Source organism: Lissotriton helveticus, chromosome 3_1, assembly GCF_964261635.1.
Source record: "Lissotriton helveticus chromosome 3_1, aLisHel1.1, whole genome shotgun sequence".
Lineage (NCBI taxonomy): Eukaryota > Metazoa > Chordata > Amphibia > Caudata > Salamandridae > Lissotriton > Lissotriton helveticus.
In genome coordinates, this window is record NC_136061.1 from 31,571,213 (window position 1) to 31,595,513 (window position 24,301).

The following is a 24,301-nucleotide window of genomic DNA, read 5'->3' on the forward strand; positions in this document are numbered from 1 at the left end:
AGGTAGCGGTTCTGGGACCACAAATATGCAGCATCTGGCAAGACGGGGGTAGAACGGCGAGCTCCGCAGGGCCGATACACGGAAAGGACGTCGGGGTACACTGCGCTGCTTTCCTGTAGTGCGGGTTTTGCTGCCATGGTGGTGGACTCCGGCAACTGTCAGCGATCGCATGACCCCTGCACGCGTATCTGAATAGCAGTGGGGTGCCACCCGAAGTGCAGGCAATGGATACGGGTCGCTGGATCCACTTGAGGGAGAGTCTCAGGAGATCAGAGGACAGCAGTCGGGACCCTCTTAATCCACTTTGTTCGGAGTAATCTTGGGCACCTATTTATGTGCTTAGAGTATGCAAACAGAATTGTGGAATTAATGGTGATCCTATGACTTGATGAAGCAAAATAATTAGAGACTGTTCAATGGCCATATATGATAACCTTTGGCTCACAATTCTTACCCTAGGCTTCACTCCGAGATACCGGCTCTACAGCAAGAACCTTAGCTGGTGGATCTTAGCGGAGTCATTTGCCATAGGAAGAGGAGCCCAGCACACGTGTCCTCTCTTGCCGATGCTACAGGCGAACAGGGTCAGGGGAGACGCATGGTTAGGCAGCTCTGATGAAGCAGATACTGGGAGGGAAGAAAGAATATCACTGTACGCAGGGATATGCTGTTTTACATAGCGCACCCAATGACCACTATAGGTAGGATGCTCTTGGTATTCCGGCTCTTTGGGAAGTATTCTGCATTCAGTATTAACAGAGATAATTCAGAGTTGTATCCCCTTTCTGCATGAGACCAAATGAAGGGTTATGTCTCACCTGGCCAAGCTGTGCACAACTTTATGTACCTGATGCTACGGAAGATCTTCTGGTGGATCCCCACCGAGACCAGGAAGACTGTCACCCAGGCCCTCGTCACCAGCCGACTGGACTACGGCAACGCCCTCTACGCCGGAACCACCGCCAAGCTCCAGAAGAGACTCCAGCGGATCCAGAACGCCTCAGCCAGACTCATCCTCGACATCCCACGAAACAGCCACATCTCCGGACATCTGAGAGACCTGCACTGGCTGCCCGTCAACAAAAGAATCACCTTCCGTCTCCTCACCCACGCACACAAAGCCCTACACGACCAAGGCCCGAACTACCTCAACAACCGAATCAACTTCTACGCTCCCAAACGCCACCTCAGATCTACCAGCCACGCCCTCGCCGCCGTCCCCCGCATCCGAAGAACGACAACAGGAGGTAGGTCCTTCTCCTACCTGGCCGCCAAGACCTGGAACTCCCTCCCAACCGACCTGCGCCTGACCCAAGACCACCTCTCCTTCAGGAAGAATCTCAAGACCTGGCTGTTCGAGCAGTGACGGCACCCCCCCCCTCCTAGCGCCTTGAGACCCTACGGGTGAGTAGTGCGCTATACAAATGTCTTGATTGATTGATTGATTGAGCGTCGACATTACAAGAAAAGTGAAGGATGTCCACAAATGTATTTAAAATACTATCCAGTCAGGTTGTCAGAGGGATGTGCAACACCTGCCGGCACTGCTGCTATGGCTCCTGGGGGGGTCAGGCGCACTATTGAAGATGATAGAGCTCTTACATTCTTGCATTGCATAACACACAGTACTGGGCTCTAAAGGCTCTCTGCCAAAGACAAAACACAGCGGTACTAACACCGCTGTGGAAATATCCCATTAAATAAACGGACATGAGCAGATTATGACAAAGGAATAGCACTGCTGTACTTATAAAAATGTTACTGGATGATCTACTTGGTAACGCTGAATAACTGGGCCAAGATAACTGAAACGTAGAGAGTGGATGTAAAATCTGAGATGGGAAGGAACACTGATTGAATAAGCTCCCCTTTCGACAACCCAGATGAGCTGAGTTTGCTGAAAAGTTTTCTGGAACAGGATATAGTGGCCATCACCCTGTTAAGGGATGTGCGAGATGCAGATGGACAGACGTTAGACAAGGAACTCGAAGAAGAGTTCCACATTGTGCCCATAAAAGTGATCATATCTAATGTCTTGAGGGTCCACACAAAAGGGGATGCCAAGATACCCAATTATACCCGATGAACCACAGGCGCCTATTGGTACACCTGGTGTAGAAGGCAGTCTCCATGACTTATGGAACACGCGTGAATAAGTTCCCGGAAGACCTTGGAAACCTGAGGACTAACTGAGAGGCAGATCTTGGAGACGTAGGAGATTCGCGTTCAGAGAAGGAACTGCACCACCCAGGAGAGGTGGATATACGCACAGGTTTCAGACTAGCTCAGGTCAAGGTGTTGCACTGGGTATACAATACAGGACCAAAGAAGAAAGGTTGGATCGGGCCTGTATCGGAGGTGGTGTGGAGAGGTGAGGAGTGTGATTATGCCCTCAAGTGAGGGAGTTTTAGTGTGAGGTTTATCATTGTCTGACAGCCAACCTTGCAGGTTTGGAGTGTTGGAGTGATATTAGGATAACAAAGTATATCATCACCTTTTACAATCTAGGTCTCATGATTGCAAGACGGGATATAACCCGACGATGGGACAGCCTGGGGGTTCCAACCCAGACACAATGGCACTTTAATATGAACTGGTGGGGCCTGCATAGAAATGTGTATATGAAGCAAACAACAGTAGGAGTCGGGTGAACTTCCAGCCCGCATTATGAGTGCAGCGTGCTGTGCAGTTTTCATGAAGCTGCAGTTTCATCCTCTGCTTTGCTGTTTTACTGCTCAAAACATATCAGTGACCTAACCCTGGCGCTGGCTTGTTGAAATGCCTGCTAGTAAATGTCAACATGGGTAAGGTGGGCTGGAATGTTAGGCTGTGATCCTGGGAAGAGAGTACAGACAGTCGACAGCGGCACTTTAGACGAGGAGTACTGGGATTCATCTTGGAGTGACAGAGTGGGGTGCTGATCACAGATGTGGACTTTAGTGCATGTGCGGGCAACGTCTAGTCCAAAGCGAAGATATTTGATCGTTTTACTCTCATACCTTACACCCCTTCAATACACCTCAAAGCAAGGGTACTCGCAAACATTTGCCCAAGTGCCGCAAAGTGCGGTCTGTGGTGTGACCGAGGGCTGCACTGATGTCAGCAGGGTGGTGGTAGGGGATCTGGGTGGGTCAGGGATTGGGTAAGGAGGTCTAAAATAATGTTAAATAAACAGGCATGTACTTATTTGCAGGGTAATAAATGCCTGCCCGTTTATTTTAAATATTAGTGCTCAGCAATTAAACAGCAACTCATGCTGCTGTTCACTAGGGGGGTCAAGAGGGCTGCAAGCGCCCCCAGGTCGTACTTTGAGTATCACTGCTTGAAAGGATTGCTGACTTGAAATACCTACTTGAGGGCTGGCAAAAAATGGCACTAAATCAGGGGTCTCCAACCTTTTCTGTAATGAGAGCGACCTATGTTCAATGAAAATCATCCTGAGCTACTAATAGTGACAATATCAGCCACCATGCGTTAGTGGCCACCATATGAAGGATTACCAGCAGTGTTCACGTCAGTACATCAGGTGGGGTGGCCGGCAGTAAAGTAAAAAATGCTTTGTCGATGTGGCATGCCTCTGTAAGTGTAATACATAAGAGCCATAGTTACATTATTCCTGGCAGCAAGTTCATAAAATCAGTAATAGGTCTGCCTAAGACCAAAAGATCTTCCATTAATTTCATGTGATTCAAATTCCAGGGTTAAGTATATTTTGGAAATTCAACCATTTTTCTCCAAACATCAGTTTATGTGTTCTGAAAATGCAAACATTATTGCCTTGAATAAACACTTTGAAATTTTGGAATACATACATCAAATCAACCAAGCAAAAGCTTCTAATATAGTATGCTGGGCAGCACATAGTAGATCTACTCACAGGTGGATGGTAAGCTGCCAGTAGCTCACAAGCTACTCATTGGAGAACCCCGCACTATAGGTTAGTTTTGTCTTCCTGGCTTTGTTGGAATGCTGGTACTTCTCTATTGATAGCTGGCAGTGGGTCTTGGGACACTGACTTAGGGTATTAGCTTTAGACACCGGTTGATAGATTTGCTAATTTCTAATTGGTGAAAGGTTTTGAATTATACAGAAGTTATGTCGCAATTAAGATGGCTACCAGAGGGGAAAGGTTGATCATACACTGCGAAAGAAAATAAATTACATTTTCAAAGATGCCCACATCCAATACATAAACATATCTTTTGATATGTGGCCTGTTTGGTTATGAGCTGAGCAACATGGTTCCCCAGTCTCCAGTATATTCAGGAATCGATATTAGGGAAGCAAAGTTCCCAATCCGTAGCATTGAATCCAATGCCTCAAGGTCTCACGCACTGCTGCTCCTGCAGACATCAGTGGTTGGGACAAGTCTACGGCCATCTAACCCCTGACCAAGATTCCACCACCACCAGTGCTTTGATTGAGAGCGGCCTCATCGATTTATTACTGGTCATATCCTCACTTTGGACTGATACCCAAACATGATCAGCTGTTTACCGGAACTGGCTGAGTGGAGTCATGGTCAGCTCCACCGGACCTGGAGAGCTGCACTTCTGAAGCCTGATTCATGTTTTGAGTGGAGAGGATTGGCCTCAAATAAGGTCTGGAGCCTAATCAGTGAGGTACTAAAGTATTAAAAAAAAGTGATGGAAGGAATGCTTGAATTAATTTCAGCCACTGGTAATTACTCAGGTCGAATCCCACTCCAATATGGTTTCTACACCAGGCCACCTCTGCTTGGATCCAGCCATGCAAATGAGTCTTGACCCTGCTCCAATGGGAACAGTCCAGCCCGAACTGCCAGGCCTGGTGCTCCCTGAACCGGAACAAGAGCAACCTAGGACCAGTGACATAAGGGCCAGTTTATAAACAAATGGACCTTCTGGAGTTAATGCAGAAGTCTGCTGGGCCTTTGGTGCTTGAGGTGCGCTTTTGGTGAGCATTAGAATGAATTCTCCTCAGCACCACAGGCTTCAGAAAACTATCAGAATGGAACAGGTTGTCTTTGGTCTTGGTTTTACCATTTGTGGGTGCCTTGGTGAGGCAGACACGGTTCAAGGTGCATGGGTGAACATGCATTAGTTTTTGACCTCACTACAGATAGATTTGTCAAAGTTTCTCACACAATCTACAAGGGGGCACTGTACCAACGCTTTGAAGAAAGAAAGACACAAACGTAAGAACATCGAGTCAACAAATAAGGCATGACTGAGCTACAAAATGAGAAGCGTTGACTGCTGGTGAGCACCATTCTCAGAAGACATAACCTATCATGGTAGGCAGATACAGACGCGATGGACAGGAAGATTACGTTTACCTAGAGCTGGCTTACCATGGAGATCCGGAGGGCATTGACATAAAAGGAATGGATCTCCCAATAGCAGCAAAAGTTGTAGATGAATTTGATCAGTCGGTGCGACCAGAAAACACCAGCGATTATCAGCATTGTGATGAGGATTCCATTTTCTTGTATCCTGAAAAAAACATCAGAGGAGTTCAGATTGTTCAGAGGTGTCAAATTCTAACACTTTTTAACCCTCTGCTCTATGCGAGTTTTACCCACAGCAATCCTTATATGTGGAGGAGAGGGATCCTCCCCCTCAAAATGGTCAACTTGTGGACAAATTCATATTCAACAAAAATGAACAAATATTCTTCAAAACTCCCACTCAACCGACTGGAACGCAGAACACAGAACACAGAACACAGAAAAAACCTCCCTGGACTGAAGCACAACTGTTAATGTGATTTATCAAAACTAGGAATGTTGTTAGTTAACTTCTTTTCTTGCCTGCTGCACAAGCTTTCAAACTCACTGTAGAGATAAAAGTGTTTCCAGCTCTAAATCTAAATACACAAATGCCTTAACATAGAAGGTATAGAATTCAATGCATTGAGTCTGTAACAAATCTGCCAGTGATAGAAAAAACAGTCTGAGGTGTGGGGTTTGGGTGCAGCTGTTTCTCACACTGGCAGCATCTATGGTGCCCACTACGCGTGGCCCGTGGAGCTAAAATGTTGAAAAGAAAGGGTCCTGAAACCCTTTATCGCTAAGGAAACTCTGAACAGCAAACCCATCGGGGACAGAACATATGCTGGCAGTGACGTTTTCTTTCCTATTGCACATAAAAGTTTGCCACACCTGGTAAGCCTGTCGAGGCTAAAGAAAGTGCAGAACAAAATGTCCTTGCTACCTTCTTCTAAGATCCCAAAGGGTGAACATCAAGTGTCAGTCAACTGAACAGCCTGGCAGTCTGACAGAAGGAGCTGCCATCTGCCTGGACTGTCTTCACCCACACAGTAGGGCCCATGGGTAACAATTAACAACCTGAATACTTCTGTTGCTGTCCACCAGTGGACACTGCCAATGCCACGCGAAGACTGGAGTATATTCTCTTCTAGTTATCTGAGAGGCTTTCATAAAGTTCTGGATAACCTGGAGTCTTTCCAGCTATTTTGAGGAAAAGTCACTCTATAAAAAGGCTTAGAGTAAAACCTTCCTGCTCTCATATTCTTCTGCAACATAATAAACTCACACCTATTGAAGTTACATCCACTCAAGATTAATGTTTTTCCACCTTCGACTACTCTTCTACACTTCTTCCTAACTCGGTTTGTTCCTTTTCCAAATCTACTAGGATCTAATGCACAGTTGTGTTTAAAGCAGTCAGCCGTCCTTATGGCGAGGTTCACGCTAAACAAATATATTTATAAATTAAGCGCATAATCAATGTTGACTCTAATATCTCTTTGCCCAGTGGCTGCCAGATTAGATTCAGATACAAGAGGTCTTGTGGTTTCGTAAGTTTCGTAATTTGTTGCTACAGTCGTAAAAGAGGGTTATAGGACAATGGGGTAAACCCGAAAGGCCACTGGACCCGGGTAACTTATGGTACAGAAAGGTAATGTCACAGTGGGAAACAGTTACGTATTATACCGAACACAAGAGAAACATTGCTACTTTAATCAAAATTAACGCCACCATTTGAGTCATTCACCATCAATGGTTGTGATTTTATTGCATCACAAAGATGCATGTTAGCCAGATGATAAACAACGTATGCCAAAATTAAACATTTTTGAAAACTGGTGCAAAAGGGAGGGGTAGTGAGTGCATGAAAAGGATTGTGAAAGTGATGTGCAAAAGGAAGGTAGTGTGCATATGTGACATCAATAATCAATATATACAGACTATCCAGCCAGATATCTGGCGAGTACAGAAATAAAAAATCATAATACGGAGTATGCGATGCAGATAATAAATCTCTGTCATCAGTGTCTGAACAAAAGGAAAATGTCAACGTTTCGACCCCTGAAGTAAACCGCTGATTTGATGCCTTGTGAATGGGATCTTCCTCAGGACTGGGGTGAGGGGGGTTAAAAAGAACCAGGAGGATCAGCCAGAAAGCTTCAGGCTGATGATTCAACAGCTGGGCCTTGCGAGCTCTCAGAATATTCAAGGTTCTTCGAAGATTGTAACGATGAGACGAGGTTGATCAGTAACCTCTGACTGACTGACTGTTGGCTGTTGAGACATGTTCTGGAGGTCTGTCGCCTCCTCCAACGTCCCAACATCAAGGAACCGGCGAGGCCCGCAGCCAGTAACCTCCAAGAACCCCGGAGACCTGAGCTGCTTTCAACAAGACTCTTTTCTCCCGTGGACACCAGATTTGTCCATAAAAGAAACTAACCCAAGGACTCTGGATCCAGGCAGATCCGCTGCACTTGCACCACTCTGCACACAACACTCTTGGCCCGAGTTGAGGAGGCCCACCGACCCAGTGACATCTCCACGTCCATCCTGACCTGGAATCCAGTGATGGACAACCTCTCCTGAACTTCCCCAAGATGCCTGCAGCCCCAACTTGAAGTGTCCTTTCGACCGTGACTGGACCTGGTGAGAGAAACCCGACGCCTAAAGACACCTCTGCACCCGCAGCCCCCAAGCCTTGGTGTGCCCAACAGATGGTGTCCCGGCATCCCCTCACAATTCATCTCACCTCTCCAGTCATTGGATTCCTTCAGCCAGTCTTTTGGTCCAAGCCTGCAGTTGTTTTCTTTAACTGAGGATCTCCACTGACTTCTACAGGGAACCTGACTCCTCCTTTACCCCATGCACCGACCGCCCCAAGGTCGTTGGTGGTGCAGCTTTAGTGGTACTTGTTGGCCCCCTCAGTGCTGACCTCATCCCCCTAGGCCTGTGTCACTGAACCACGGGTACTTACCTGCTACCGGTGCCTTTTCAAGATACCCCTAGCTCCCATAGGCTACCATTGGGTCCAGTGACCCCTGCATCCGGCTGCCCAAGTGATGCTAGTGGTAAAGTAACTACCTTGGTCCGACCCTTGCCAAGTGTGGGTCAAACCCTCCGAAGACTGAACTTGTAAGTCGAGAACTTACCTGAAATTACTTACCTGTCTTTCCTCCAATAGGATTGCATTGGTTTTCTCTCTACTGCAAGTGTTGATTCTGATAATAATACAAAGTATCTCTTTTGATCTTGACAAATATTACATGCATCTGTAAAGTATTCTGAATGCTATACAAACATTTGCCAACTGTATATTGAAAGTATTACAGTTCTGAAAAGTCTACTTACCTGTAACTCAGTTCACCGTGGTTCCTAAGATACAAGTAACATTTTGCCTGGAGTAGTCCTTAAGTGTGAGTTCCTTCCTTGAATGAGTATGTACAACAAATGTATTCTCACCATCCCCTGATAAGCCTAACTGCTCAGCCCAGCTACCACTAATTTGAGAGTAAGGTATTATCTACTTTATCTTCTGCTATACGTTTGAGGACTCCCTGGATTCTGAGAACACTGTACCTCTTTTTAGTATAGTACATACGGAACCAGCTCCCTATAGTAAGTGAGATCGCTTCTCAAAAAATGTAGTCATCCAACAACCTATCTTCAAATGGGGAGGATTCAGGGAGCTTCCCACTCCTAGAGAGTACTTTTTGTAGGGTGTGGCGGATCTGCAGATATCAGTGGGTCCCAGTGGGTGCCATTTGGTAATCTCTTTGTAATTCTGCAAATGTGAGTCTCTCACCCTGCTTCCACAAGACCCATCCTAGACAGGCCAATGAGATCCCACCTATCAAAGCCCCCTTGTAAGGTCAGAGTGCCCAACTGCGTGGTATCCCATAAAGGACTGGCTCGTGTGATCATACCCCATCAGCACACGCACCCAGTGCTGTGTGCAAGCAAGCGTGTCCACCTTAGGGCTATGGAGGGGTTTAGTACACCTTCCACCAAAGATGGCTCATAGGTAACACCTAGTCTGCATGTTACTCCTATCCATCCTATAAGCCGGTTCATTCTTCAGGAGGTGAACCCAATGATTGACAAAAATGGTGACACCCAGTAGCATATATGGAGACTGACGAGAGCAATCCCCTGTCGTACCAGCCCCTTGTCAGATTCTGGAGCACTATTCGAGGGGCGGCCCCATTGCAGAAAAGTGTACAGCTAGCGCTGTTTATTGCCAAGTAAGGTGTGTTTGGAAGTAGATACAGAAAACGGGGGAGGGCCATTATTTTAAATAGGGCAGCCTTCCCCAGAAGGAAGAGAGGCAAAGTCTTCCAGTGTAGGACATCCCATCGCAAATTTGTAAGCAGTGGTTCAAGATTGTGCACATAAAATGCATCAGGGTCCCTAGTGACGAAGATCCTCAGATATTGGAAACCCTCTGTGGCCACTCACGCCGCACAATCATCAGGTAGGCGCAGTGCAGGTCCATGGAGAACATAGATCAAGGACTTGTCCCAATTAATGTTGTAGCCCGAGTAGTGATGAAAGAGTGCACATATGTGAATCATTCTGCCGAGATTGAAGGAGGGGTCAGCTATATACAGCAGGATATCGCCTGAATAAAAAGAGATTCCATCTTTCCAGTCTGCAGTCCAATGGCAAGCGGCTCCAGGACTAAGACAAAAATTAGGGGAGAAAGCCAATAGGCCTGCCTCGTACCTCTGCGTGCCCCCATTCATCCTCACTTGAGCAAGGGGGTCAGAATATAAAAACCGTATCCAGGAGATAAAGGGCCACTCCACTGTGTTGAAAGTCATCTGTGCGTCGAGAGTCAAGTAGGCCTGAGGGGTGAACTCTGCTCCGTTCACAGAGTTTTCCGCACTCCAAGGAGCTCGCGGAGTGCAAAAAACTCAGTTCTGCATAGTGCAGCAGACTTTTTTCCCCCACTCGTGAACGGTGGTAAGTTGGCTAGCGCGAGCTGCCCCTCTGTACGCGAGCGGCAGAAAGATCACCGCTAACGGCAGTCACTTCGCAGAGTTCCACGTAGCGACACTCCGCAAACTACTCCCAAGCCTCGAGACAACACAAGAGCTTCTTCCTGAATTGTCCCAGCAAGGCCCAAGACCCCATGTAGCCGTCGCGGGTTAGCCGCAGTACTCCTCCCCAGCATGAGCTGGATTGATCCAGGTGGAACAACGACCGAATCACCCTAACCAGTCGTGTAGCTAAAAGCTTCGCTAGAATTTTCACTTCCGCATTTAGCAACAAGCAATGATATAGGCCTGTAGAAGTCAAACATTTCCAGCATGTTTACTCTCTTTGTGGATAACAACTATGTTAGTTACTCTCTGTTCTTTGAGCATCACACAGTCATCGCTACACTCCATTAACATCTGCAGAAGATAAGGGGAAATTTTTGGCACTAAGTTTGTAGCTTTCTATAGGCAGCCTGTTAAGGCCCATATAATTTCCTGATGTCAAAACACGGATCGCCTGCATCACTTCGCTTTCCGCCAGCTCCTGTTCTACAAACTCTTTATCGGTCTGTGAGAGTTCCGGCATCTGAAAAATCAGATAACAACTCGCGTGATTCTTCGCTCGTGAGATTCGGAGAATACAGGTGGGTGTAACATTCCGCGAAGACATCAGCCACACCTTGCCCGTCTTTAAAACATTTGCCCCTATCATTTAAGATCTCGAGGACCCTCCAAGACGCCGCCTCCTTTTTATCCAGCCAAGCCAAAAGCCTGCCAGCTCTGTCACTCACCTCAAAGAGGTGGTGTGGAGTTGCGTGATGACGAGTCCTTCCAGACTCTGTCGGGACATCTTGGTATACCTTTTGCTTCAAGCAAAGCATTGCAAGTTCAAAAGATATGAATGCTCAACAACGAGGTAAGAGAAGAACTTCTTTATTCCCGTCATCCACTCTCCAAGACACCAACGGGCAACCTCCAACATTCTAAGGAAAATTACTAGTCGAAGATTCCATTATCAAGGAGGGGTGGGGGAACCATATTTAGCGACATTGGGGAGTGTCCAAAAGATACAGAATAATAAACATATAGGAAGATTACAATACATATCCCTTCATAACATGAGTACAAATGTCCAGGATTCCCTCATACTTACATGTCTGTCACCGCTCTATGTCTGTCCATTTTCTAATTGGACTACATTGTATTCACCTAGAATCCATGTAAGGGAACCAAAAACTATTTCTTACTTTGTTCTTTGTGATACTTCTACCCAGGTGTCCCTCATGAGCCAAATCAATAATTTTGTCTCTGAAACAAAAAGGTGGTATTACCGTCTCATTCCGATAAATGTTATCATTAATTATAGTTATTTCAAATCTCACCTCCCAGTAGCACTAAAAATCATCGACAATATCCTTACGCTTGTCTCGCCAACTATTCACCATCAAATCTTTGAGCATGTTCATGTTGCTATCTTTGTTTATACACACCTCCCATTCTACACTTGTGATAGCAGGCAACTGAACAGCAAAGATGGGCACATCTAATGGTTAATCCAGAACTACTGCTCCAGAGATGCCCTTGAAAGAAAATCAGCAACTTTTTTTTCTCCTCCCGGTAAATATTCTACTTTGAAACATAACTTTTCCAAGAATGGTTCCCATTTCGATATGCGAGGAGAACCATAGTATGCCTTTGTGGTCAAGAACATGAATGTTAGGGGTTTATGGTTGGTACAAATGGTAAATTGAATACCCCATGGATAAAACTTGAAGTGATTTGATTGACAGTCCAGAAACAGGCTAGGGCCTCCCTTTCGATTACAAAGTAGTTACGTTCAGATGAGCTAAAGCATCGGGACGCAAAAGTTATGATTGTTTCACCACCCTCTCCCATGTGGGACAAAGTAGCACCCAAACCTTTATTAGATGAATCAGTAGTCAAGATGGTTTTTTTCTTAGGGTCAAAAGATCGTAATTCAGGTCAATGAATTATCTTGTCTTTCAACTGGTCAACAACTCCGCTATGCTCCTCTTCCCAAACACAATCCTTACCTTTTTTTTTTTTAAAGGTCACAAAGACTCTCACATTTCCCAGAATTATTTTAAACAAATTTGGCCATGTATTCAATTAGACCCAGAAAGGATTTCAACTCCTCCTTGTTTTTACGGCACGGGGCACCACTAACTGCTTGAACCAAACTGTATTTGAGTCTAAACCATATCTGAGAAAACAAATGGCCAAGGAAATCTACTGAATTTACTCTAATCTTGCACTTATTAAGCTTTACTGGTAAGCCTGCTTCAATTAGCTTCTCACATACCAATCTTTAAATACGATTATATTCTTCGACTGATGATCCATAAATCAATATATCATCCTGGAAACAAAGGGCGTTATCTATGCCTGCCAGAATTTGATGCATTATTTTCTGGAAAACTGCTGCAGCAGAAGCAAGTCCAAAAGGCAACCTCACAAACATATAAGCACCAAAGGGAGTAGTAAAAGTAGTAAGCGGTCTGGATTGAGTTCCACCTGATGGTATGTCATAGACAAATCCATCACAGAGAAAAACTTAGCATCGCCCATAGTGCTCAGCATCTCATTTGTATGTGAAAGTGAAAATCTCTCCACCCATATGTTCTCATTAAGGCTGCGTAAGTCCACACACAAACGAATACCATCTACGCTAGCCTTGGCTGCTATGACAATGGGAGCCAACCATTCGGAAGATTCTATGGGTTGGATAACATCCAGCTCACATAACTTGTTTAACTCCTTCTTTAACGGTTCCCTCATCAAAAGTGGAACAGGACGTGGTTTATGCACTATAGGTTTTGCTTTGTGTTTGACTTTTATTCTATGCTGAAATTCTTTCATCAAGTCAAGATTCTCAGAAAATAGTTTTGGATATTCATCACATATGTTAGGAGTGACATTAGAGCAATCAAAAAGAATAACTTGATCTTTGTTATCCAGGTCTAGTATGATGCCTAGCTCCTTTTGATGTTGCCAACCTAGCAAATTTGTATCTTTTTCTACTATGTACCCTTTGCCCACAGTGTATCTCCCTTTGAATGTACATGCATTTTTACCACGCCCACCAGTGGTATGAGTCCCTTGGTATAACCCACTGAAGAACTGTCAGGTTTACACATGGGGAGATCTGCAACTCCAAACACTTCCTCGAAATCTGCTTTGTTTAATAAGGTGAATGGGGAACACGAATCTGAAAACATAACAACCGGTTTATTGTTGAGGAATACAGTGCATTTAGGATAACTCGGGATGGAGTCACTACCTTTCTCTTTTACTTGGACCAGAAACTTTTGGGAGTGCTCTCCTTCCCTAGTAATAGCCTTTACCTGGTTGTATCGCCATCTCTGCACACCCTGGCAAAATGTCCCCTCCTGTTGCATTTCTTACATGTAAGATTCCCAGCAGAACATTGTAAATTATTAGCTTGGTGGTTACTGCTGTCACACCTAAAACATTACAAAACTGTAGTTTCTTTCGTGGTTTTGTTAACATTTACCTCTCTGGCTTTAAATTTGAACACCTCTTTTAGAGCTTCACCATCCAGAACATTGGCAACTATTTAATTGGATGTTTTTATTTCTTTAATACATTTGGCTGTGTGTTCTATAGACTGTGCTAAACTAATAGCCTTTCTCAATGTGGGGTTCTTCGCTAATAACTTCTCCTGGATTCTACTATTATTGGTGCACCTAACTAATTGATGTCTCACAAACGAATAATTCGGGTCATCAAAATCACAAAGCTTGGTTACACCCCTCAAAGCTGCCACATAGTTAGTCACAGACTCTTGTTTACCTTGAACACGGCTGAAGCATTTATGTTGTTCAAGAACAACATCCTCTAATTCTGGATCAGGCAAGGTCTCATATATTTTCCTACCCTTAACACCTAGATTATGTAACAAAATGTGTTGCTTATACATAGCAGAACATCTTTCACCCCCAATCGAAATTACATATGACTTGAATAACTTTATCCAATCTTTCCAATGAATTTCTGGTTCTCCTATCTCGTTTAAAAAAGATGGGAGGCTAGTTCAGGGCTAGTACTGCCATATTGTAACTAGAGGCAATTGAGAAAGAAGCTATAAAATAACTATGGATATTTGCCCTTTTAATTTAAAACACACAGCAAGGAAAGGAAATATAGCGGCTATAATGTGAAGCAAAATTAACTACATCTAATTACATCACACTGAAAGGAGAAAGGTCCACTAGAAACTAAACCAGTTCAGGAAAATATGTAAGTAAAACACCAGAGTTATTAAGTCTACCTTAAGCCTTTGGTGTGTATATCACCTTGAAATTTGGATTTACACAAAGGAGATGTGTGTGCCACCGTGAGGCACACACAACACACGTTATAGGTGAGTGTGTCACAGTGAAACGACGAGTATTGCAGATAGCATGAAAATGGAATACTATTGTAAAGAAAGTATCTGGAAACACTAGGGATTAAAGACGATCACTTCAAGTAGGGTACGAAATGCCCAACAGCCCGCAAAGAGAAAGGGCACTACGCCGATTACATATACAGAGCACTTCAAAGAAACACACACACACAGGGCAACTCCGTAGAGAGATGTAGACTTCCTGAGGGAGAACCACACTCCCACCTCAAGGAAGCAATACCCAGCCGGAGATGCGCTGACGAAGATATGTCCTCGCCAGGAGGGGTGTTCTTCTTGTGTGAGGACGCCCTCCACCTCAGGAAGGTGGACAGTCAGACATGAGTGCACCGGCGAGGATAGGTCATCGCTGAAGAAGGCAAGTGTTTCCTGAGGGAGAACCGCCCTCTCACCTCAAGGAACCAGAGGGCGCAAACACTTCCTCCGAACACAGCCTATTTCATGGGATGACAGAAAACCCCTCGGAGAAGGCAGCCGCGCACAAATGGTAACAACAGATCGATACAACACTTAAAGCAGCCTCAAAGCTTTGAAATATTGTCAGCCGAAGATAAATTCTGTAGTCAGCTGCTTAAGGGCCTGCCTGTCGAGAATGCTCAGTAAGCAGGCTGTACTGCAATAGCATCAGAAAACACCCAAAACAGCTCCGCTACTTGATCCACGATGGAGAGGGTACTGAAAGGGGAGATGACTGGCTGCCCCCGGCACAGTGACTGTCGCCAGTATTGCAAGTTCAAAAGGTATGAATGCTCAACAACGAGGTAAGAGAAAAACTTCTTTATTCCAGTCACCCACTCGCCAAGACACCAGCGGACAACCTCCAACATTCTAAGGTAAACTCCTTAGAAAGATTCTATTATCAAGGAGGGGAGACCGGGTGGAACCATGTTTAGAGACATTGGGGAGTGTACAATAGATACAGAATAATAAACATATAGGAAGATTCCAACAGATAGGTTATCTGTAGGTCCTCTTGTTCATTCGCAATTACTTGGGTTTCCAACACCCAGATTTTTATCCAACCGGGCCCTCTTCTCCTTCTTATGTCCTACTATCAATGCTAGTCCCTGACCCCTTATGACAGTTTTATAAGCTTCCCACAACGTATGTGCAGAGTCTACTGAACCTTCGCTTTCATCAAAATATTGCTCCCTGGTCTCATGAAGACCCGCCACAATATGTGGTATCTGAAGGTACCAAGGATTAAGCACCTCCCTTTGACTATTACTTCAATCCGCCAGTCCATAGATTGCGCAGATTGGGGAGTGATCGCAGATGCCTATGGCAAGGTGGTGAACCTCACCAATGTGGGGAAATTAGTGAGCCAGGGTAAGTATACTATTGATGTGCAAAAGGCTCCCATGCGCTCCTGACTGGTATGGGTACTGCCATGCTGTGGAGTGAAAGGTACACCACATATCGACAAGTCCAATCGCCATAATAAAGTCAGCTAACGGTCAACGGGCTGGGAGTGACTGGCGAGGAGGCCAGCAATCATTTGCATCACACAGAGCCGTATTAACCCCATGGATGCTCAGCATATTCCCCTGCTGTGCTGAGAAATCGTCAATCCCATACAACATGACGAGCTGGGCTCGTCATGAGCGTGCGAGGAGGCTACTTCATGACGAGCCCAGCTCGTCATGAGCGTGGAAGGGGTTAAAGTCTCCCTCTAACAACAAGCCCCCCTCAGGAAGCTTGAGGAGAAGCACGCTAAGGTCAGATAATGCTGCATCCTTAGGTCTTGGGAGTATATAGAGTGGGTTGATGTTAAGGGTCTTGCCCTCCTATTGTCCAGTGAGTGCTACATACCTGCTGTGTGGGTCAGGCCAGGTGTTCTGTATGAAGAATGGAAGTGATTTATGCATAAGAATGCCTATCCCCCCTTAATCCTGCTGTGTATCCTGCATGGGCTACCTCATCTATTCAGGGTGCGGTAGTTGTTCCCCTGTAAGTACGTTTCCTGCAATAGGACTACGTCAGGTGGGCATCGTTTGAGGCTTTGCAGCACCGCTCCTCTCTTCATTCTATCACCCAACTAGTTGACGTTCCAGGAGAGGATCTTAAAACTAGGAGTCCCTAGGGCACGGCCCATGGTAACTAAGAGCAAGAAAGTGTGGATGCAGCCAGTAGGAGGAGGCCCCCGCCGTAAGTCTAGCAGGCGGTAGAAGAAGCAATAGCACCATGTTAGAGGCCATGGAGGCTGTAGTTCCCGCCAGGTTGCCACCCACCGCCCCCAGTACTTCCTTTCTTGACCACTGGGTACTTAGAACTGAAACAGCAAGTGAGGTCCCACTTGTATACACCCATATCAGAGAGGAGATATGTATCCATTGCCTGTAACTGAAAAGCTGGTTTGAAATGCTTCTTTCAAGGGTCGTTTCTAGGCTGCTCTCCAGATAAATCATTTTAAAGCAGGGTAGTCTTCAACTTGGCACACCTACAAGTGAGATAAAAAAGACTCCCTACCACACCTCAACCTTGCCACCCAGCACCCCTGCTAACCCTCACCCCACCCACCCCTCACCCCTACCCCTCACATCCCTCACCCCTACTACTCCTCACCCCTACCACCCCTCACCCCTACCACCCTCACCCCTACCACCCCTCACCCCTACCACCCCTCACCCCTACCACCCTCACCCCTACCACCCCTCACCCCTACCACCCTGCACCCCTACCACCCACAGCCCTACCACCCCTCACCCCTACCACCCCTCACCCCTACCACCCCTCACCCCACCCACCCCTCACCCCTACCCCTCGCATCCCTCACCCCTACTACTCCTCACCCCTACCACCCCTCACCCCTACCACCCCTCACCCCACCCACCCCTCACCCCTACCCCTCGCAGCCCTCACCCCTACTACTCCTCACCCCTACCACCCCTCACCCCTACCACCCTGCACCGCTACGATCTTTAGCAGTGTTCAGGAAGACTTATCAGCAGCTCCTGGCTAGACAAAAGGCCACACAGAGAATCTAAAGGAATCCTGCCTCCACTCACCTCACCTTAGTGTCTAGGTCTCCTAACTCCATCTCATGGGGTGTGAGCAGTACACAGTCACTTGTCCGGGAAAAGAAACAATGTGCAAGCACAAGCAAAACACCAGATTGCAAAAGTATTGGGGCCTGATGCTTCAGCACCTACATAAACATGAGCTCCATTATTGCAGTGACTTTCTTTCTGGCAAAAAGTTTTAATAATATCCATATTTGAAAGTTTGTGTGTCCTTTTGCATTGCTTGAAATAAACCGACACAAAGAGAACATGGACGGAGCACTGAAACTTTTCAGACACTCGCCCCAGTCACAGATCTGGGTTTAATCCATCACCGTTCTTTAGCCCACTCCGCCACCCCAGTTCAGACATGGCCATATGCAAATCAGTCTGACCCTGTGCCTCATGGGAACAGTCCAGTCCGAACTGCCAAGCCATGTCTTCCCTGGACCGGATTCAAGCTTCCTAGGGCCGGTTTCTGGCATTTCAGCCGTCTTCAGCCCGGCTTGCTTGAATCCAGTGGCAAAGTGAGCGAGGGACTCAACGTCTGAGTATACCCTGCCAACTTATGGCGAACAAAGTGGTACAAAAGGGGGTGGTGATGGACGGAGCATCTGAACCAATCAAACACTCACACCCAGTCAACAGATCTGGGTTGAATCCATCACCGTTCTTTAACCCACTCTACCAGCCCAGTTCAGACATGGCCATATGCAAATCAGTCTGACCCTGTGCCTCAAGGGAACAGTCCAGCCCGAACTGCCAAGCCATGTCTTCCTTGGCTCGGAAACAAGCTCCACAGATTGCAAAAAGAATGAGACACTGGATACCACTGATGTATTCCCTTCTGCAAAGGTACAATATGTGTTCCTCTGTTTCAGAAGTCACTGATCAATTCTGACCCAATTTCATACAAGGGTGTTGAAAAACGTGCCCCAGTCCCTGATTTCCCAACTTTTGATGCAAGACAACTAGTAGTGAATTAGAGACAAATGGGAAGGAGAAATGCCTATCACTTCCATTAATGACGTCAATCACATATTCCTCTCTGTGGGGCGGTTCTAGTGGAAGGTGGTGTAGAAAGTCTCAACTCAAACTCTGCACTGTGGAGACTCGCAGGAGGATGTTGTCGCCAGAAGGGCACACAGTAGCAACTATATTCCTTCCCTAAGTTAGGAGATTTTAGCCCAAGTCGTGTGCAGAAATGAACACAATTTTGGGAAAAAATATGCAAAATGAATCATTCCTCAGAAAGTTGGGTACTCAAACAGCGATCGACCTAAATGACCCAGAGGAATATATTTCGATGATCTAAATGTGGCAGCTGAAGAGGCAAATTAGTTGCGAGCCATGGCACCCGAAACACAGGCCGCTTGACGTCCACAGGCCATGGCTATCAGACACACACAACAAACATCTCTCCCAATATTCTGCCAGAACATTTCCTCTCACTGCACCAAACCGACAGAAAAGACGACCGGAGGCAGCCTTCACCCACCCAGTACTTTAAGCCTGACTTGGCTACTGTCCCTGAAGTGTTCAATTTGAGTAGTTTCCATTTGGTCACTCCTGAGGTAGGCGCTGAGCCAAACTGGGCACAGAATACACAACATAAGATGAGCAATATTGAGATGGGTATTGGAAGTGGAGGGCTTTTGTCTGCATGGCTATGCTGGGGCAGAGAGGGCTTTCCTTAATGTCATGCTTTTGCCCATGCTAATATACCCCACTCTTGTTGCTTGAATTGTGACTTGTTTCCGTTACATAAGGCATAACTTACTAAATAATTAAAGTAAAATGAGGAATTTCTCAGAATTTATCATTACTTATGAATATTTCAATAGTACCCCACCCAGTGATGACTGCCTTTTTTGCACTGAGGTGGCCCATTGTTGTCTATAAAAGAGCGATGCAGAATTTTCAAAATGGTTCTTCTTGGAAAAAGGATTGGAATAAGATTATTCAGATAGACACAAGCACACCAGCACATGGACACCTGGTCTTTCCAGACTTGTGGACACAAACACACCAGCACATGGACACCTGGTCTTTCCAGACTTGTGGACACAAACACACCAGCGCATGGACACCTGGTCTTTCCAGACTTGTGGACACAAACACACCAGCACATGGACACCTGGTCTTTCCAGACTTGTGGACACAAACACACCAGCACATGGACACCTGGTCTTTCCAGACCTGTGGACACAAACACACCCGTAAATGTGCCCAAGCCAAGTGGTCTGCACAAGCTTTCGTACATACACGAAGCCATCATTCATAGAAGCCCCCTCCTTGGTTTGTGGGCACACACAAACCCTCAATGTGTGCCGGTCCCTCGGTCTCACCAGGCTTCTCACACACGCACAAAGGCTGCCCCTTCCACGGATGTCCACCCGCTGCAGAATCAGGAGAAACACTGAGACTTACCTGGTGCTGCACACGACAGGGGGAAGAAAGGCATCTGGAAGGGTGACCTTGCTGTGCTCGCCGGCATGTTGGCTGTGATTCAACTGCTTGTTGGCAAAAAGGATGTCGTAGTCCACGCAGCTGACGAGGAAGGTTGTAAAGGCGACCACGAAGATGAACTGTCTGTAAATGCAAGCGAGAGGAAGTGTAAGGGCAGGTCCTGAAGCAGGGAGGAGTGGACATTGGCAACAGGGAGCTAGTGAAGGAGAGTACATCAGGGGGGGCCGCTGTACTGTCTGGTAGCGGATAGAGGCACATATTCACGCTAGAGAGCAGAAGGTAAGCAACATCATGCAACCCATGGGCACATGGCCTGTCTGTCCATTAAATTATACTTCTTTTACTACTTTAAATCATTTTACTTAACATCATTTCCTATGGGTTTTTATTTTAAGTCCCTACTTTCATTATTAACTATGGGAAGTGTTGCAGCATCCGTGCGGGCCAACTGTGGTGCTGGACTCTCTTCAGCTCTGAACAAGAATCATTTACTACGGTTTTAGATCCTTTTTTGGCTGCAGTAAATTCAGAACTAGAGTCTGTGAATAGCAATCGACTTGCTCTCTTAAGAGTGACGTACGTCCCTGACTAAATCCATCCTTAAACTTCAGTTCTCCTTCCTAAACACCACCTATTTTGTAGTAAGTATGCCCTATTTTTCAATCACTTTTTCTGATCACCCTGACAGTTGCTACTCATTAGCAAACTTACATGTGTGAGCCTCTCCCCACAGGAAAGGCAAGAGAGGTGTAGGCTTGGGGACAGCATTTTGTTATACTCTAGGGTTCCTACTGTAATCCTACTAAACGTACTACAAAATGTTGTTTGTAAACAGCCCCCAGCAAGTTTAACTTAAGAATTTCTGTAAAAGGTCCACCAAAGTAACCTCACGAAGAGCAGATACTGTCCCTATAAGAGATGTAACAATCATATTTATAGCATTACCATTGTACACTGCGAGTAAATATGGACACTAAACTTTGTTCCTATTCAGCAATCCGAAATCTTACACTTTCTGTCAAATTGTCTCACTGCACTCTGCCACTCAATGTTGATGAACATGAAAACTGTATTACTGCTCTGGGCATTTTGGATATTCTGCCCTGAATTGCACTTTTCACCCTGTTCTTTAGAAAATGTCTATCTTTGCAAGCCTCATCTACAGACAGATTCAGCTTTCAATTGTGGACAATACCAGTGCTCGCAGTGGGCTCTCGGTCGGCCCGCTGATTCCCACTGGTTTCAATTCTTGTCAGTCTCATTTGTCTAAGGGCCTAATTATGACTTTGGCGGTCCAGGGACCACTGCCCACCGCCAGCCCTGCGGTGATATCATAATATGGCGGTTGGGATGCCGCATGCTTATTGGCGTTGCCACGAAAGCTGCGGACTGGTGGTGTGTCTACCAACATCGTAATTGGGCCGTAAGTCTTATTTAATGGTTTTCCTTCCTCTTCCTGGGTTGGTCCCTCCCCTGCAACACTTACTACTTTTGATTGGATAACTTGTATCCATCTACTGCGTACATTCAGGGAACTACTTTTTTCTTTCGCTTTTAGCATTCCTGTGGGAGCGCATGTGTTTTCTTGCGCTCTCATTCTCTCCTGTGTGTTCTGGTTCTCCTGTTACACCCTTGCTCACAGTGCTCTCTGTTTCTCTCCCACCTCTCTGGGTGATCTGTTGTTTCGCCCCACCCTTTTTTTTTTTAATAAACTTCCCAGCCCGTCTCTCCTGCAAGTCTGTGACCTTTATTTGCTCCTGGAAACCTTCTCCTGTATCATATCTGCCCCCTAACCCCCAGTCGTTCTCTTTCTTTTTAGCACTTTAAGAGGGCCCAGTGGCTGCAATTACCTACCAGGATACTCCATTCATTGAATGCACTTTGGACCATCTTTTATTCATTTTCTTAAGTTACTGCTTCAAACTGGGCATTGGTAAATAAAAAACAAAAAAGCCATCTGCACGCCCATAATCGATACTTGCACGTGACTATGTCATTATGCTAGCGCCACCACAGCACCATGACGCCAATTGGCACACGTGTGGTGAAGCATGTGTGTGTATACATCATCACATTGGGGCTTTTTTCACACTGATTATTGCAACAACCATTTGTTTCCTTTTTCCCCAAAGATGAACAGCATCAGCAAAAGCATTGGCAACGCACAAAGGTGAGCTCTATTCACTTTGTGAATGCTTGGTTTACCTGTATTCAACTCTCTGTTTAGTAGGACAGACACTGCTAGAAGAGGTCAGTAAAATAATTCATGTGCATATAATAGAGTCACACTGGAAAACAACAGGTGACAGATTCTCCACAGACATGCAAGCAAAGACCAGGCAGGCATGAACACAAGTCCTATGAGGTAAGACTGAACAAGAGATAAATCTCTGGGCTGGAGCAGAGAAGGGTTGGGTTGTGTCCGAGACCATCGCCTCTGATGAGAGACTGCAGAGGACAGGAGATGTCTCCACAGTACCAGGGCTCTCCTGGACCCAGAGATCACGACGAGAGGCTGAACCTAGAAGGAGGCTCAGGGGCAGAATTTGAAAACACCTGTTCATGGAGAAGCAGTGAAGAATGGAACAGGCTTCCAGCAGACATGGTGGGAAAATAAAGCAGTAAAGTGCTTACACAGCCTTTAACAGACAGTGGGGCAACAGTGCTTTGTAAAACTGCAGCAGGTCAACTGCTCCCTCCGCATTATTGACTCAGCTAAATCTCTAGGAATCACCCTGGACAAACATCTGAATATGAAGACTCATATTAGCAATGTGTGCAAGGGAGCTAACCACCTTCTGATAACACTCAGGAATCTCAAACCCTTCCTACCTCAAGCAGATTTCAAGCAAGTGGACCAAGCGCTTGTTTTACCAAGGCTTGACTATAGCAGTGCAACGCTATGTGGCCTCCCCAAATACACGTTGGCCCCTCTAAAGGCATCATTGAACGCTGCGGCCAGATTGATTACAGGCACCAAGCGAAATGCCCACTCTCCCCAGTCCTAAAATCTCTAAACAAGCTGCCCTACGAAGCTAGAATTCAACTAAAGATTGCCTGCTTATTGCACAAAGCCCTCCACTTCAAAACCCCCTAGCTACCTGGTGCAAAAGTTAGAACTATCCGGAGGGGGTAGACCGTCGAGGAGTGCTAATTCCCTCCTCTTGAAACCCCAGATCTTCCGCAAAAAGAGAACATGCCAACGAGCCTTCTTGGGCTCTGCACCAAAAATTTGCAACTCTCTTCCACCGGAAATCCGTAGAATCTCTTCCAAGGTTGCTTTCAAACTGGAAGCAAAAAGATTCCTCATGAATAAGTTCTTCCCTTAACAAGAGGAGCGATTGTCAGCTCTAATCGCATTGGACATACTACAAGATTGGTTGTCATTCTTGTAATATACTATTGTATTTGCTCCACTTTGTCATTACGTTTCAGCAACTAGCCCATTCTTCGCCTACCCCAGGTTTATAATTGGTGTTTTAAGTGTGCACTATTTGATTCATTGCCTACGTATATTCCCTATTTGACTCATGTATTGATCTGTTACCTTCATTTCCCTCAAATTGTAAAGCGCTCTGATATCCTTCGGGATCAAGTTCGTACTAAGTAAAACGTAATAAATAAAATAAAATAAAATAAATGTGGTGCATGTGCGCTACCAGCAGCCGCAGGTTTCTATGCGCTAGACATACACGGTCAAACCTTCACTCCAGAAAGGACCCACAGAACTCACTCTTTCCTGAGAACACTTTCCGCTGGTTCTCCAGTCAAAAACATTCCAACGATTCAGTATTCAAACAGAGCTATCCACACCCCTCACTCATTCAATTCTTTATCATCCCACGTGAGACGGTCATTACTCCTGCAAGAGTTTCTGATTCTTGACTGCTGGGGTCTCACAAAACATGGCCGACGCTCTCTTCTACTCACATCAACTCAAAGATCTCCCTGAGCAGCATGCAGGTGAAGCCGTTCTTCTGGTGAAGATTGTAGACCTGGAGCCTTCAGTCAAGGAAACGCACATGAGGATGAGGGGAGAGGCAGAGACTGGGAACAAGAAGGAAGGAGCTGAGCAGAGGACAGGCTGAGAGCATAAACCTGAAACAAGCACAGGCGAGGCAGAGACTGGGAACAAGAAGGAGGGAAGCCGAGC

At 45.9% G+C, this 24,301-nt stretch overlaps 1 protein-coding gene across 3 annotated transcripts in view; it reads right to left on the reverse strand.

Annotated features, from left to right (window-relative positions):
* The window catches only part of ATG9A (autophagy related 9A), a 188,155-nt gene that overhangs the window by 99,679 nt on the left and 64,175 nt on the right, over window positions 1-24,301 (reverse strand). For all 3 annotated transcript variants that reach the window (XM_078679150.1, XM_078679151.1, XM_078679149.1), the window contains exons 4-6: window positions 24,079-24,143; window positions 20,110-20,271; window positions 5,333-5,474 (exon numbers count right to left, since the gene is read on the reverse strand). In XM_078679150.1, coding sequence (XP_078535276.1) covers window positions 5,333-5,474; window positions 20,110-20,271; window positions 24,079-24,143 — 369 coding nt within the window. The remainder of the gene's footprint in view (window positions 1-5,332; window positions 5,475-20,109; window positions 20,272-24,078; window positions 24,144-24,301) is intronic.